Raw genomic sequence first — 16,845 nt, 5'->3', positions numbered from 1 at the left:
ATCAGTTTTAGTAATTTTTGTGTCATGCCTTTATATTCATTTTGCATTTCTTATGTTGTCATCTGTTTGTGGTGTTCGTTTTATGTCTCTTTGTGGTGATTTTGTCCGTACTCATTTTTTTCAGCCGCCCCTGATTTATTTTGTGTCTCCGTGGTCGTCGTATTCCACTTCATCGTCATTTTGCCACGCGTTGTCTTCAAATTTGAAGTCTGTTTGCGGTCATTTGTACTCATTGAAGCCGGGGCTCTGACCCATTGATCATATATTTAAAGAACGGTGTTTGTTGCTCTTGCTTTTTGTCCCAGCTTTGTTCTTTATTCTCCGTGCATCAACAGGTTGGATTTCTCTCTGACTGAAGACGAAGAAAACCACACGATCGTCTTGGAGCTGGCAGTTTACAGGTACGAGGTGCGACGCCAACTCTCTCGGCAGACGTGTATTGAATATTTAATGGAAATTTTTCTTGCTGTGAATACAAAGGTTTTATCCTCGTGTTGTTTATCCTCTCCATCTCATATCGCTGGATTCTTGTTTTTTTGTGTGTTTTGTTGTCTTTACCAAATTAAATTCAGGGCAGCCGCGTGAAAAACCTAATGGATCTAAATGATGGTAAAGAACGGTGTGCAAATTTCTATTCTTCTGTGTGTGTTTCACCGCCTCCACTCGCAGACACATGGACACCTCCCTGATAGATGTGGACATACAGCCGACGTACGCCAGAGTGACCGTCAAAGGAAAGGTACGCCGCTGAGCCGTTGATGCTCTGATTGGTCGATGACCTTTAGGATTCAGTAACGCGTCCTTCTAAGTCTTTCCTCGACACGGTTTTTGGCTGCTCATTCTGAACTTTATCCAGCGCATTAATTCGGGATTTTTTTTTTACTTTTTAAAGGGCAGCAGTGAAGACTTCTGAAGTTTATAGGTCACGCAGTTGCTCAGCAACTTTTACCAGAGGGATATTTACGGGGAAAGATGACTGTAGTTTAATTTCCGAACCATTCTCCTCTAGAAAATGATCAGTTAAACCGAAAACTGCTGCTTTCAGCCAGAGGAGGTCTTTGCTTCGAGGGGTACTTTGAGGAAGCACTTCTTAATTGTGTCTCCAGGCTTTTTGTTTTTGGTGTTCAAACTCGACTTTAGTGGCCTACAAAAGCACAAATCTGAATGAATTAGCATTATGTTCCATATGCTAATTGATCAACTGAGGTGACATTACATATATTTAAGGAAGTTTACACAATATTCTTATTTACTGACGGGACTGGTTGGCCTCCAAAAGCCTGCAAGTTTATCGGTTTATCTTTACGATAGTAAACCCAAACTCGCCCAATCTAATGGCACCAACGGTATTGAATTAAGATGCAATGGTGCTTCAGCAGACCCGGGTCTCGACACGTAGTTATTTCATTCAGATGTGTGTTGCAACCCGGTATCGTTGCAAAAACGTGAAATAGATAAGGCGGTCCACTACAGCAAAACGTGAAATAGCCACGCTTTGGCCTGTCTCGGCGTGACGGTTACACGTTTTCCTGTAGTGGACGAAAATGAAACCCCCGTTTCTGACTTTCTGATACGAGAGGATTTATTTACGGTGTGAAGTCACCTCCCGGCTGTCCAGAAACGACACAACCGCAATGTTCATGCGGTAAAATCCAAAGTGGATCAGTCCTGAGTTTAGATGTCACAACCTGTAATCAGCTGCCAAAATTCTGTGTCAGCAGAAGTTTTTTTTTTTCTATCTCATGTCAGGTGTTTCTTTTCCAGCCCTGCGTGAGATCGGCTGCATCCTCACTGTGATTTTATCGTGAAGGGGAGAGGGCTCGGTCTTGCACGTCATGGTTTAACCACAGATTTTTACTTTCTGGTGTCCAGTCTGTTACACCCCCCCACCCCCACCAGCACCGAGGAAACGAGTTTTAATCTCCCACAAACGCACCACAGCGACCACTAAGTGTGATTAAACAGCTGTTTTGGCAGCACGTAATTATCCAAGAGGTGTAATTCTTTTGTTTTTAAACCCTCCGGAAAACATATCACGGCCCTGCAGGTTTTTTTTGTTTTTTTTTGGAGTCCGTTCAGAGTCCTGAATGTCACGGCTCTACTTCCAGAGTATTTATGGATGGTTGTTTTATGCCGGGGGCGTCAGTCCTGATTGGACGTGTGCAGTGATTTACGCAGCGATACATCACCTCAGACCTTTAAAATCCCGCTTTAATATGAGCTCCTTTAGAGGAGCAGGGGGAATTGACTGGAGGAGTCATCTGTGAGGTGCGTATATCACGTCAGACACTTAGTTTGGAGTTGGAGGGCTGCTGCAGCGTATTTTGGAGTTTTTCCCTCCCTCGCTGCCTGCTCTCAAGTGTGGTTTCCCCTCAAATTCCCCCCTTCAGTGTGAGACAAAAGTACATTAACAAAAAAGTGAAAAGGTCCAATTTTATGCCCAATTTGTTCATTTTGGTTTTTCATAGGATTTCGCTGCGGTGATTGATTGCCGCTGTTCTCAGTCGGAGCTATTCTGGTCACTCTCCCAAGTCCCTTTTTCTGGACAGCGTACCTATAAAAAGCTCCCGCTAATGATTAAAGTCATTTGACACACCGGGACGGCTTTGGTGCCAGATCAGCGCATTAATCTCGCTAATTAAACTTTTGAATAATTTACTCGTGCAGATATTTCAGATGGCTCTGCCTGCCGAAGTGAAGCCCGACAGCGCGACGGCTCAGAGGTCCCAAACCACCGGACACCTGGTCCTGACGATGCCCTGGGTACGTACAGTTACACATCAGGCTGACGCGTATATATATAAATATATATATATATTTATATATATATATATATATACACCCTGAGCCTGATGCAGGAACATTGAGGCAGGAGAACTTTTCAAAGGCCGGTACATGACACTAAAGCGAGTCAAACTTTCTGCAGCCAAGGTTAATTGATGTTAAATATCTTAACAATTATTAGTTCTATTACAGATGTTCGTGTTCTACTTTAATCACTTTTGGTAGATCTGTCTTCTAACACCCTTCTTGGAGTCAAAATTTCAGCTGACTATGAAAACACTATGATCCTTCACTTGAGGACTACTTGGCTTCCTCATTGCTCCCATATCTGTAATAAAGGTCTCAAAATGGCAAAAAAAAACCCCAACTAAATAAACAAAATATAACATGGGAAAATTTACTTTTTCCCCGTTTGAAGATCTTTACTTGTCCTGCATTTTATCAGCTAAGTGGGTTATACATTTATACAGTGAAAAGTATTTGGGCCCAGCACGGAACCTTGTGGCACTCCGTAGCTAACTTTTGTTCCCCCCGGAAGAGTCTTTTAGTGACGCGAACAAACTGAAATCGATCTGAGAGCTACAATTCGAACCGACCTGGTGCAGCTCCTTTGAATCCTAATAACACATTCCAATCTTTGAATAAAATCGTGTGATTCAGTCGTACCAAATTCAGCGCCGAAGTTTAGCGGGACAAATATTGAGATGAGTCCGTCGTTTGAGGTTTTTTTTGAAAACTGTTTGTTAACTTTCATCTGTGCTATGATATCATGAAAATGTTCCTGCCAGTCTGATGGAAGCGTGTTAAAACCAAACATGTTGGCCTTTATTGGAAACCAGTATAACAGAGATAAATCAAAGCGGGTCAGCTGAGTTACACCTCATGAACTCTTAACCATATGCTTTCTGCAGCGTCTCATGATTTCCAAACAGTTTTATGGATGTTTATTTTGCTTCCTACCTTGGTTTGTCCTGCTGAATGTCCACACCTATAATTGACCCGGTAATGTTACCGACTTTGAAATCCTGTCAGGAATGATTACATTATTTTATCCCCCTTCTCTTCCCTGTAATGTTGTCGAAAAATAAATGGGGTGAGCGATTTCAAAGTCAACTTTACTCATCGTGATGAGTACCACACACTGAAAACAGACCCCATCCAAAGAAAATCAAGATTTAACCTTGTTAACATGTCTCGGCTCGCCTTATTATATGCCAACAGGTACTATATTTATCCCCGAAAATGTTGTTGTTCCTTAACATTATAGATTTTTTTTTTCCGAGGATTAGTGTTTCGTCTGTTTTGTATGTTGTCGGCGGGGACATGAGAGAAGAAATAAAACGCATGATGAATTATAATCTGGAGGTTCTGGTGTCAAAGTTTTTTGTCGGAAAAGTTGAAACGAACGCTGTTGAAATTACGACTACACGGTGTTTTTTGCCGTTTCTTGTGATTTGTTGCGCTCCCGCCAGCGAAGATGTTGCGTTCTGAGGTTTCATGAAGGAACTTTTTATAGTGTCTATAAAGAGGGACAGCTGCTGATACTGCAGAGTCAGAGCTGCTCCAATTAATCTTCCACATGGATACGTGCCGCACCAGAGCGGCAGTAAACAGTTCAGAAATCAAAAGGTGGAGGCTGTTTGCAGGGAAACACCAGTGAACATGCCCCCCCCCCCCCTGTCTGACCTTGTCCTTTTTTTTCCTTTTTTTTTTCTTTTTTAAGGCTGAAGGTGAAATCAAAGTGACAAAGACCGTCCCACGTCCACCCAGAGCGTGTCGAAGCAGCTCGCCGCGGGACAATGAAAGGTAGCGATGTTCTTTACACCCACCGCAGCTGCACAGCTGATGATACAGACAGGAAGGAAAATTAACATTATACCAGGAAACAACTAACCCACAGCTTCTGAAGCTCCTTCCAAAAACACCCAAACAGCTACTTTTATATTCTGTCTTCAGATAGTCATTTCTGCTGCTTTTATTGCCGTGAAATCATATTTAGAACAATGTAAGAAAGTGGGATCAAAGCTACAATAAGACATTGCCGAAAATTGTCAAGACTCAAATACTGCAGGAGGTAAAAACCAAAATACAGCCTGAAGATGCAAAGCATGTACTAAACATAGACTGTTTATTGGTCTGAAAAATGAGGCCGATGCGGATGTGCCTTAAGATGTAATGCCACCGAGTGCCACTAGAGGTTGGCTCCAAAAAGCCTCCATAGACTCCCATTCTACTTCTTATGAAATTTGAAGTCAATACATTTTTCTACAAGTTATTTAGGCTTCGCGAGATAAAGTCGCTCCTTCTTATTAGTTTTCTGGCGGTCCATCTGAAAATAATCTCGTTATTAATTAAAGAATAGGTCTCGAAAAGCCGTCTTTTTGGGGACGTGCCAATATCGAATTAATGATGGATGTATTTTCACAAGGACCACCGTAACGCCGATCAGAAGGAGGGAATACAGCTAATGACACCGCAATGACTCGTGGAAAACATTTATTGAATTTGTTTTTAATAAGAGAAGTTCACGCTTTTTCTTTAAAGGGAGTCAAATGGAGCCAGAGGTTTCTTGGAGCCAGCCCCTATTGGCCCTGATTGGTACTACACTTGAAGACACTTCGACATTAGTTTCTCTTTTGAGACCCGGAGACTGTGTCCCTTCTCATAAACAGTATATGATGTAAACATGAGTCTCACTAGAACTAAAAGGCATCAGCGGATCGTTTCTCCTCGTAAATGCTGTGAAACACCGTCGGGATTCTGAAACTGTTGGTATTTTGCCAAGTCATACAAATGCTATTCTGTTTTGTGGTGTCAACAGATGATGAAATACTGACAAATAATCATTTTGAAATATAAATAAGGCGTAAAGAGCAGCTAGCAGCGGAGCCGTAGCCTGCAGGCAGTTGGACGGTCTGCGAATTTACCCGAGTCAAGCGTTGGTCTCGGTTGGCCGCCGTACCGGTCTTTGTTTGGCCCTGAGTTGAATAACGCACATATTTAACTGCCACCGGGCTTATTGGGTCCCTGTTGTCCTAATTACAGATTCCTGTTGTATATTAAACGCTCCGCATGATTCATTTTTAACAGCCTCGGTTGATGGTAGCGCTCTCCCGGCTAATGACCGTGTGCTGGACACAGATAACCTTGACCAGAGCGGCAGCCTCGCACTGGGAGGAGAGAGGGAAGAGAGGGAAGACAGGGAAGAGCACTCGCTCCTGTGAAACCACTCAGCTTCTTTTACTGTGCTGTTCATATTTAGCTTCAGGCAGTCGGGCTCAAACCACCGAACAGCTGCTGCTGATATTTTTTTTGGACGACTCCCCGTATCTATTCTCGAATGTGACCCGTATCTTATCGAACAACTGTAACATCTTTTTTTCATCTTCTGGACTTTCAGGGGAGGCTGGCTTCAGCTAGACAGTGAAGCTGCTTTAAGAGAAAATAATGCCACGAATAGTTTTTATTTATCAAGTAACTTCACACGACCCTGGCCACAATTTGAAATTTGACAGTATAATATATTCTTAATAAATGGGATAAAATGATGGAAAAATATCTAAAAACATATACTTCCGAGCACGCTTTGTAAACGTGGAATCATCCAAATGAACATATATAAATATATATATATATGTCTTACTGTATTTTCCAACTTTAAGCCACTGAAAGCTCCTCTTCCTGTGTTAGAGCATCACGGAGAACCGCAACGACGTCTTCGCTGAAGTTCAGTTTCATTCGGCTCTTGTGACCGCACGACCCTGCAGTGCCGTTTCGGCAAACTTCTTTTTTTTTCTTTTTTTTTTTTCTCTCTCCTGGCCCAGAGGACGCCATCATCATTACCATTTTATGCCCCATCAAACACAGTAAAGAGCCCCGGTGCAATCCTGTACCCTCGAAATTAAACATTCGATAAAAATGCTAAGCTGGTCCCACGCCACGGCAAGGTGACAGGTGAACAAGCGCTGCCGGACCGCTGACTTATTGCATCATCTGGACGCGATTAGGGGCGACCTTTGACCCCAGGCTCACCCGCGGACTCTACGTTCTGCCGCCGGCGCCGGTGGAAAATGGATCCGAAGGCCACCAGCTGCTTTTGAAATGTTTAGTTAAAACAAGTTCACAGTGCTGAACTAGTTGTTTTGTCCAAAAACAAACAAAGACCTGATTTGCAATTACATAAAACAGAAAAAGCAGAAATTCCTGATATTTGAGATCCTGCCAGTAAACATCAGGTACAGCTGCAGCAACAATCAATTAAAAGTCAGACAAAAAGCAATAACTGTTTCTCAAAAAAGTCAAAAGGGAATTATTCCAGTTAAACCCCCCCCCTACCCTCCCAAAAGAAGTTTCAATTAACAGTCACAAAAAAACTAAGAAAAGCTACAAATTCTCACATTTGAGACATTAGAACCATTTTTTATAATCTACCACTGAAACAATTAATCAATTATAAAAAATTGCCATGTATCCAGGTTTAAAGTACACGAGGTAAACAAAGGTTTAACGAAGAGGCGACCAAAAATGTCATGTGTAAGAACCTCAAAATTTTACTGTTTTTTTTTCTTTTTTTTTTGGGTGATTTAAATAAATAAATTGCTCCTTTAGTTGGAAGTATATTAAAGCCATGGTAGAGCTACAGAAACCTTGGAGCGGCCCTTCAACCTCTGCAGTTCAGTCATAGTAATGCTCGACCCTCCTCATAATAAACGATGAAATGATTTGATTATCTACGTTTACCAAATAATGCCATGTCCGTCCTCCGACCTCTGCATCAGCCGGGCCGCAAACCTTTAAAACAAACGACTTCATCAATATTGCGCCGTAATCATTATGGCGTGCGGTAGGGCTGATGATAACGTGTGAACGCTCCTCTGTTGACGGTCCGCGGGCCTCGTGACCTGTGAGGTACGGTGGCCGACGGGTCCTGCGCCTCGGGTGACCCGCTACAGCGAGCCGTTGCGGACTTCCTAAGCAGGGAAGGGCATTAGTGGCAGAGCTGCTCACTAAAGGCTCCATCCGTCTCGTCAAAAAAAAAAAGGGGAGGTGCTGACGTTTCAGTTTACCTTTTACCGACACCAGCGTCAGCGCTAAACTTAGACCGACCTCCGAGACGTCGTAAATCTTTTAACGGCCTTGTTCAAATCACCCTCCGCCTCTTTATCATTAATGTACTGTAGATTCATTGAGCGCCTTCACAGTGCGGTCAGAAGTAAAGACTTTGATCTGCCATTAGATCCGTCGTCGGTAAATGACGTTTGGTTGAAACTTGAATATCTTTGAGTTTTGAACTATTTGTTGGACTCGATAAGAAAATCTGTTTACTTTTCTTCAATTTCTGGGTTTTTGACTGAGTTGACCGTTTACTTTTATAGCCCAAACACTAATCAATTAATTGACATTAATCCATCTGCCGCACCTTTAATTTTTTAAGGAGGTACCATAAACATTTTTTATTGTCAGATTGGTGACATTTTTCTTCCCCTTGATTGAGTAATGGTTATTTTATGAATATAGTAAAAGCTCAAATATGCGTGAAAACAGTTGCATATTGTGCAGTCGATACATGTAATACTTTTAATCCTCCCAAATGATTGTACATTAGCCCACAATTTCCCATCCAACAGTAATTTTACTCTTGTGGTTCACCAAAAGGTGCCAAAACTGGCAACAAACAGTGACTACGCTGCCCCCTTGTGTAAGAATAATGTAACTTTTCTAAATAGTTGAGCAATTTGTGTACTTTCACCATCAAAATATAGCATTTGCTGCCAGTGTTAGCCGCCCATCAAATCGAATTTTTATCTTTGCTTCTGACTCTCAGACAAAAAAAAAGCAAAACTCCCGGTCAGGAAGGAGCTCTCGTATCTTTGCGTCGGACTCTCCTCTCCATCCAGACGTGCCGGACGCGACTTGTTTTGTCTGGTTCTCATTGTAACGTGAGCCGACGGGATTAAGATCAGACCTGTGACATCACCTCTCATCCACTCCAACAACAAAAAAAGAAGCCTGATCTGCGCCGATCGGTGGCTGCAGACACTAAACAGAACCTGCTGATGTTATTACGGCGGCCGGTTGCAACTCGATTACGTCCCCATTACCGAACTGAGAGGGAGAACCCTGCAGGAACTCGCCTCCGACACGAGTGCCGTCATAGTTACAGTGTATATATCTGCAAACATTCATTCAGTTTACAGCTTGCGGAGTCATTTCCATGGTTACGGTACTCTGCTGGGATTTGAGGGGAGTGCGGGGGGTGGGGGGTGGGGGGAGGGGGTTATCATCCTGCTGCTTGTTTACATTCCTCAGGCTGTTCTGGTTTAGAAAATCCTGGTTCTGGAAGTAAAAGTCTGAGCAACTTTCTGGATGGTTGGTGACTCGCAGTTGGAGCACTCATGTTTGTATGGGCTTCAGTTTTAGAGGCCCGCTTATGGCGCTTTGGCGTTTTCCTCACTGAAGCATTTGAAATGGAACAGCTGACGTCTCCATACCAACAGCGATAGGGGCTCATGGGTATTGTAGAATTTGAAGCTTTTAACCCACCAAACTGATGGGAAAAAAAAAACATGATTTCTGGAATAAATGAAGATGGAATAATCAAAACAGGTGGCCATAAACCCAAAGGTTAAAAAGCTAGCCCAGTTTTCCAATTTTTTTTTTTTTAGGTTACTTTTACTATTTTAGGAGCTTTATGTCAACTAAATAAATGAATAAGTTACTCAGTGTTTGACCTCCAAGATGTCATTTCTGGCAACAAGGTAAAAAATGAGCTATTAAGACTTGCATGCTAAGAAACAAAATGGTTATTCTTTAATTTATTGTGTCTGTCGTTACCTGAGAATTTTTTTTTAACAATTTACTATTGAAGGGAACACGGCGATACAATTATGTTAGTTTGAGTTTAACAGAATTTATTTGCTCTCGACAGAAAATGTATTTTATGTCTCAATTGTCCAACGTGAGGATTTGATGCTTTGCTCTGTAGTTCGTTGCAAACTGAATATCTTTGGATTTTTGACTTTTTGACTATTATGATTCATTTTTAATTGACATTAATCTGCCAGTCTGCTGAACCTCTAACCTTTAAAGGAAGTTCCTTAAACAAATTCAGTTTCATTTGAATAAACGCTGCAGAAAATCTAAACATGTTTCCAAAAAAAAGTTTGGACGTTGTGTAAAATGTAAATTAAAAAAACAGAATGCAATGATTTGTAAAGCACAGAAAACCCATATTTAAACAAAATGACAACATATCAAATGTTGAAACTAAGAAATTTTGTTATATGAAAAATATCTGCTCATTTTGAATTTGATGTCAGCAACACATCTAAAAAAAAAAAACAATACCAGAGAAATAGTATAATAAATAATGAAACACCTGACACATTTTTGGCGACTGTCTTGTCTGGTTGATGTTTGGAGGACGTAAAATTGCAACCTCGGTATTTCTAAAATCCTGACTACGGCACAGAACATCGCTAAAGGAGGAATTTTCACCTGTTTGTTTTTATTTTTATTTTTTTTTATCACAGGCCGCAGCAGCAGCGCTTAAATCCTCATTTTGAGCACCATACTACATTTATTAAACAGCTCGCTTTCTTCTCTATCAGCAGGATAAAAAAAAATTACTTTCCCGTTTTTCACGCTGCCTGAACTGGTAATTTTTCATGCTGCAAGAGTGAATGAAGACGGGACTGAAAGCATCAGCGTTCACCGTGCAACGTTATGTCCTCTGGCAGCTCTTAATTCCCCTCTCAATAAACAAGCGGCAGAATGCACAGAGTAATGAAGGGCTCCTCCTCCCGCTGTTTATTGTCAGCTGCTGCGCAGGAGATGAAATTATAATAGCCAACGCTATTCCTGGAAACTCAGCACATTTCATTAATTATTATGATAATTTTTGTTCTCGCTTGGTGCCCACTTTACAGACTGATATCGTCCAGCAGATACTAAAGGAGGAGTAAAATGGCAGGGCAGCTTTTTACCACGCTTGTACTGCAGTGATAAATTACGCTACAGCCCATATAAGTGTCTTTAATGAGTTTTTATGCTCGTCACCGATATAGGTAGAATTTACTTGCGGATTAGGATTTTACTTGAGAAATATCATTGTTAGGTTTTAAAATGACACACATTGAAATACACACATTTCAACAACTGTCTACACCTTGCGCCTAAATCTTAGCAAATATCTGAGCAGTTGTGTCATTTATAGCAACGTTAAGAACATTTTGGATTTGTTCAAGACTTTGTTGTTTTTTTTTGTGTGCAAATGTTAGCATGCTAACACGCGAAACGAAGGTAACGTACGTGATAAATGTTCTACGAGAATGTTAGCGTTGGCGCCGGGATCGCGGTAGGATACCGACCTTTGGTGCCGCATCACGTTCGCTGCCGTCATCCACGGGGGGGACGTCATTTTTTGGGGGAACTACAACGTGACGAAACGTGAACGAGTTTCTTTAGACCGATTGAACCACGTTTTTAACCTTCTCATTTACTTGATAAAAAAAAAAAAAAAAAGATCAGAAATCCAAAACAACCAAATTAGAAAATATAAACACTTGAACAAACTGGAGACAGAAGCTACTGACAATAACCATATTTAGGAAACATTTATTCGGGGTGTATTTCTTTGAGTTTAGCTCATGACAGCTGACGTGCTGGGGGGCGGGGCTTATGTCTTATATTGCAACCAGCCACCGGGGATCAAGATATTTTAGCTTGACTTCCTGGAAGGTGTGATGTCATCTATCTTTATGTTCAATCATGTGCTGATGGTTTGCTTTTACTTCTGAGTTACGTCAGACACAAATCACCGATGACCGACAGTGCTTTTTAAATTCTGATTCAATATTAATTGGGCATTTTTCTAATTTTACAAGTATAAATGATATAATATGTATAAAATGACAAAATGAACTTTATATCATTGTAATACAAAGATTGTAAATTATATGAAGTTAATCCCGTGTTCAGTGTGGTTAAGATGAATGCTATCGAACTTAAGTGGATCCAGTCCAGATTCAACCGTGGGCCCTTTGTTGTACGGCAAACCAGCTGTTTCCTGTTTGGAGCTAAACTCTGTACAACCGAGGTGAGGATGTTAAACCTTCAGTCCCACATCATCACGTTACTGAAGTGGTGAAATGATGTTATCTCAATGAGCACGCTCAGCAATCAAAGAAACCCCCAGAGATGGTTTTGAAATCATTTCCCAATCACAGCTCGTCTGACCGAGCGGACGAGGCCTTCTGGTTGGAACGTCGTAAATTGATTATTTTGTAAATGGGATGACTTCATATTTGTGGGATGGAAGTGAGGAGGAGTTCACAGCAGAAGAAGTGGGATCAATTTGTCTCATCAGATCGATTACAGGCGTGGTGGAGATGCAGCCGTGTCGGTCGTTAGTTTGTCTTTGAGCTTCTTTTTTTTTTCTTGTAAGGAGAACAGGTTTGTATCAGAGTAGATAGACATTTTTCTGTTTGTAATCAAGCGCTAACAAGCAGCGTTTGTTACTATAAATGGCAACAAGTGACTAAAATACAAAACTATACAATTTGTGCTGAACTGAGACTTCAATTTGAATTAATATCCACACCAGTACTGTAGAAATTGTGCTGAAAATGATCAGAGAACCAATATTTTTCCTGTTTTTATTACATTTTCTGAATTTTAAAAGGCACAAAACAACCTATTACAGTAAATCAATAATGAACAGTGGGAAATAAACAACACAAATATGGGCACAGACAGTCTCAAGTCCAAGTAAAATAAATGAAAATGATGAAATCTGAAAAAAAAAATGGGACAAAAGTTTTTGTCGGAAGGGTCAGATTTGGTCAACGGGCCACTGTTTGCTTACCACTGCTCTCCAGACCCCTTTTTGCCATCTTCACAAGTCTCGATTTAAAGACAGGCAAAGTAAAGTGAAGCACATTGATTGTTTCTGATGAAGTAGTTCTTTGGCAGTAGACGACGGCAGACAGATGAAGCTCATAAGTCGTTTCATAACGAGGCTCAGCAGCGTTTGAACTGACAAACACATGAAAAATGAGAAGAATCCCCCGCAAACCCTCCTCAACTTCATCCAAACAACAACAACAACAAAAAGCAAGTAGTAGTAGAGCTGATAATGGGTTATTTTATTTTGTATTCCTTACTTTGAGAAATTAAACAAAACAAAAACTTTCAACCCAAATCTGTCAAATGTAAATCTGTGAAACACAGGCAGAAAGATACCAAAGAAAAATCCTGTTTAAAACTAGACAACTTTTAAATAAAGAACTATGTGACAGTCTTCGGGACTCTCAATTTCAATATGCAATAAAACTTTGCACCGTCTCTTTGCAGCGAGCCTTCATCAGATATTCACTGACGCCTCCGGAAATAAAAATGTCTGTCCTCCCGAGATATTGAACATACTCGATATGACACGTGGTAATTTGTTATTTCTGCAGTGCGAGAGTACACGTAGGTACGAGGCTTTATGTAATATTACACCTAAACTGGAACACGTATATGCACAGTCATATTTATAGTCGGGGGGAATTGCACGGCCTGCGCTTTGCCTTTCTACCATATATCACATCTATACCAGGTTGTTTATTAGATTTTGTGTATTAAATCTGGAAAATTGGACGTCTCCGCGCCGAGATAAATGACAACAGATTTACGGTCCGGGTTCTAATCTGGGTTCTGTTGTCATCCCGCTATCGCCGCAGCGGTTAAGGTGTTAAAATATATTCGATGGAAGGTAACTAGAGGAGGATTCCTGTGGGAAAATATCGAGGTATACATACTCGTTCATAAATGATTTATTTGTGGCTTCAAAGTTTTTTTTTAAATTTTTAAACCAAGAGAATTTTAAACTTTCTGATTGGCTGGCAGGACTGTGTCCATTTAAATCATGCGCAGAGAAATACAGCAGAAATGCAGTGTAAGCATAAAAAAACTTGTGCTACCTGCACAGCAAAATTTGCTAAAGTTTAAGGTCCATGGTGAAGTCACAAATGTTCAAATGTTTTTAATTACACCTCATATAATCAATATTAAAGTAATGGTGAAAAAAGCTAAAAGTAAACACATGGTTGGTGGTAATGGACAAGTTGTTGATAATTGTTAAAAAAACTGTTTAAAAGTTAAACATGTTTGCGCAAGGTAGTAGATAAAGGGTGAAAAAGATCAAACTGGTGAATAAATTGTTAAAATACATATGTTCAGTTTGATAAAAGTAATGGAAAATTTGCTGAAAAAGCTAAAAATATTGGAAAAATGGTAAAAAAACAACAACTTTAAACTCACTTAAACACTGACACTTCAACTGTGTAAAAAAAAACCTGTCATATTTTTCTATAATTAACAGTTTTAAACAGCATTCAGCTTCATCTGCTTCATCATCTGTTTACTATCAGAGCACTGACCAGTTAACTCGTACGATGGATTAAGCTGATGATTCATTAGTAATCTTCTTCTGGGGTATACTTTCGTTTACTGACATCGTTAAAGAAGACGATTTTTCTTCCCCTCCCCCCCTCGACAGGAAGGATAACGTTCCCGAGCGGCTGGAAGTCGACCCCGGCAGGCGCACGACCGTCGACCTCGCCAACATCGTGCCGCGTCCGGGCACCGAGCGGAGTCCGGCGGAGACGTCCGGGGAGGCTCCGCCCGCTGCCGCGCCTCAATTCTCCGAAGGGTTCGTGGACGACCCCGACGTCCCGCCGCTCATGTGAGACGCCCGAGGTGCCGTTCAAGTACAAGGTGCAGACCGACTGATCGAACAAACCGTTTTCAGACCCTCGACCAAAACAAAGTGCCTAAATGCGGTACCGCAAGTTGGTTGAGATAATAGAAGCATCTTTTTATTGTTTCGCAAGGCATTCAGCTTTTAGATAATATCAAATTTCCTGTCGCAGTTAACTGAAGTAATTTAGCATGTAGTTTCCACAATGACACCCTTCAGATGGAAAAATCATTTACTTGTTTTTATCTTTTGAAAATACAGAAAACTACACGCAAAATGAAGCAGAGTAGATATCGATGTTAAATCCTAATATGTTCCCGCTCATTTAGTGTTTTTGTAAGGTCTTATATCTTTTCGCAATAAAAGCAAATAACCTTAAACAGCAACCAGAGTTCTTTAAATCCTAAAAATCAAAGTCAGGTTTTGTAATGAATAAAATTGCGATGTCAATGGAAAAGTTGGGTACAGATCTGAGTTAACTCGAGACAGATTATTGAACAGGTTTTGGCTAATTATTTAGTCGGTGCTAAAAAAAAATTGCTCAAGCTGAAGCCTTGAGTTCAGTATTTCGGGCCGTCGCCATCTTGCTATTATGGAGCCAGAGGTGACCATATTTGGACCCGAGGACACTGTCGCGGAAACCAGACTCCACCACAGTCCTGTCAATCAAACAGACACGCCCCCAACCCGCCCAAACATACCACTTTCTGAGGCCTAATATCTAGCTAACGATGGCATTATTTCCAGATGCACCACCAGAAAACTAATAAGAAGGAGTGACTTCAGTTGATGACACCACAATGGGTCGTGGAAAAAATATATCGACTTTGTTTTTAATGGTAGAAGTTAAATGGGAGTCTATGGAGCCGGAGCCTTTTTTGGAGCCGACTCCCAGTGGCCTTCAGTGGTATTGCACCTAATGGCATTTTTTTTTTTTTTTTTTTTTAAACCAATAGTTGAGAGATAACAGAACTCAAGACCAAGTGCTGCATAGTTTCCTGCCAAGAAACAAACTGGAATCATTGCATTTAATGAGCCGGGCCTTAACTTTCTTTGCTTGTGTAAAAAAAAAATAAAACATGATAGATTGCAACCAATTAAGACCGACATCTCAGTGGGGGATGTTTCAGTGCTGCTGAACACGAAGCCTGCTGTTATTGAGCAGACAGATTGTGCTGCTGCTCCTCTAAAACCCTTGATGTTGGTTTTGAAGAAAGTTTGCAGATGTTTTTTTTTTTTTTTTTTTTTTTTTTCGCCCTGTAAAAAAAGGAGCTGCAAAAGTAGGGAAACAAAATCAATCAGCCGAGTGTTGCCTGTGGCCCGTTACTGTGCTTTGGCTGCCGTTGTACTTCTTTTGCCCTGCTGCTTTTTCTCTTTTTTTTTTTTACTTGTGATGCTCCTCCCCAGCGCCCTCCTCAAAAGATCCAGAAGCAGATACTCTGCCAGGCTTTGATCACGGAGGCCCAGAGGACGCCGGCCCCGAACAACATTTTGAAGCTTGTTCGTCTCTCCTTCGAAACTCGGCTGAAGCCTCCGAAGGTCTTTGCTTTCCGCCAGAGTTTGTCACCTCCAAAAAGAAAAAAAAAAACTCGAAGGTCACGACTCCATCTCCTCCTCCTCCTCCACCCTGAACTCCTTGACGCCTTGAGAGATGGTTTTGGCGTCGGACCATTTTGTTTTACTCCCGAGAAGCCTCACTGTTCTTTTATCATCCAGCTTTCTATATTTGGACTCCTTATCTCGGACCATCTGGGAGATTTGGATGTTTGTATGTTGCATGAAAAACGGCTTATCCAGAGATGATGTATGTAACTTAATTTTTAGCCTTCAATGTAAGTATTTATTGTTTTTCTAAAACATTTTAAATCTATGGTTTTCCTGTTCAACCCCCCCCCGTTACAGTTTTTTAACTTTAATTCCCACATTTGGTGTTTGGTAACTATGGTTAAGTTAGCGCTACGGTAAATAAACCGTGATTAACCTTTGACTTCCACCAGATTTTACCGACTTCTATTTAATGGTTAATGACTTCTCATGTAGACACCACAAAGCCACGTTAAAGAGAAGACACTTTTACTAATAAAACATTTTTAAAACATAATTGAATTTATTAATCTCCATGATTTATAAAACGTGTCCGAACGTGTGTTTTTTGTTTTTTTTTACAGGACAATCAGGCTCCAATCATTAGTTGGCGTCGTCTTCGTGCCGATCTTCATCATAACCCGATATCACCAGGACGAGATCAGTTTAATTTCTTACCATATGAGCAGGTGTGTGATTATAAAGCCGACCATATTGAGCAATACAGGAAAAAC

The 16,845-nt window shown here is 40.9% G+C and overlaps 1 protein-coding gene across 1 annotated transcript in view; it reads left to right on the top strand.

The window, feature by feature from the left end:
* dnaaf11 (dynein axonemal assembly factor 11) overlaps nt 1-16,588 on the top strand; it is a 30,290-nt gene extending 13,702 nt beyond the window's left edge. Inside the window, exons 8-13 of the mRNA XM_069170033.1 lie at nt 336-401; nt 670-739; nt 2,668-2,763; nt 4,508-4,590; nt 14,327-14,544; nt 15,935-16,588. Coding sequence (XP_069026134.1) covers nt 336-401; nt 670-739; nt 2,668-2,763; nt 4,508-4,590; nt 14,327-14,516 — 505 coding nt within the window. The 3' untranslated portion in view covers nt 14,517-14,544; nt 15,935-16,588. The remainder of the gene's footprint in view (nt 1-335; nt 402-669; nt 740-2,667; nt 2,764-4,507; nt 4,591-14,326; nt 14,545-15,934) is intronic.
* The last annotated feature ends 257 nt before the right edge of the window (nt 16,589-16,845 follow it).

This window comes from Embiotoca jacksoni, unplaced genomic scaffold (assembly GCF_022577435.1).
Source record: "Embiotoca jacksoni isolate LCO1_2020_lvr unplaced genomic scaffold, fEmbJac1.0.p SCAF_48, whole genome shotgun sequence".
NCBI classification, from domain to species: domain Eukaryota; kingdom Metazoa; phylum Chordata; class Actinopteri; family Embiotocidae; genus Embiotoca; species Embiotoca jacksoni.
Note: the sequence above shows the minus strand (reverse complement) of the source record. Positions and strands in the feature narration are given on the sequence as shown.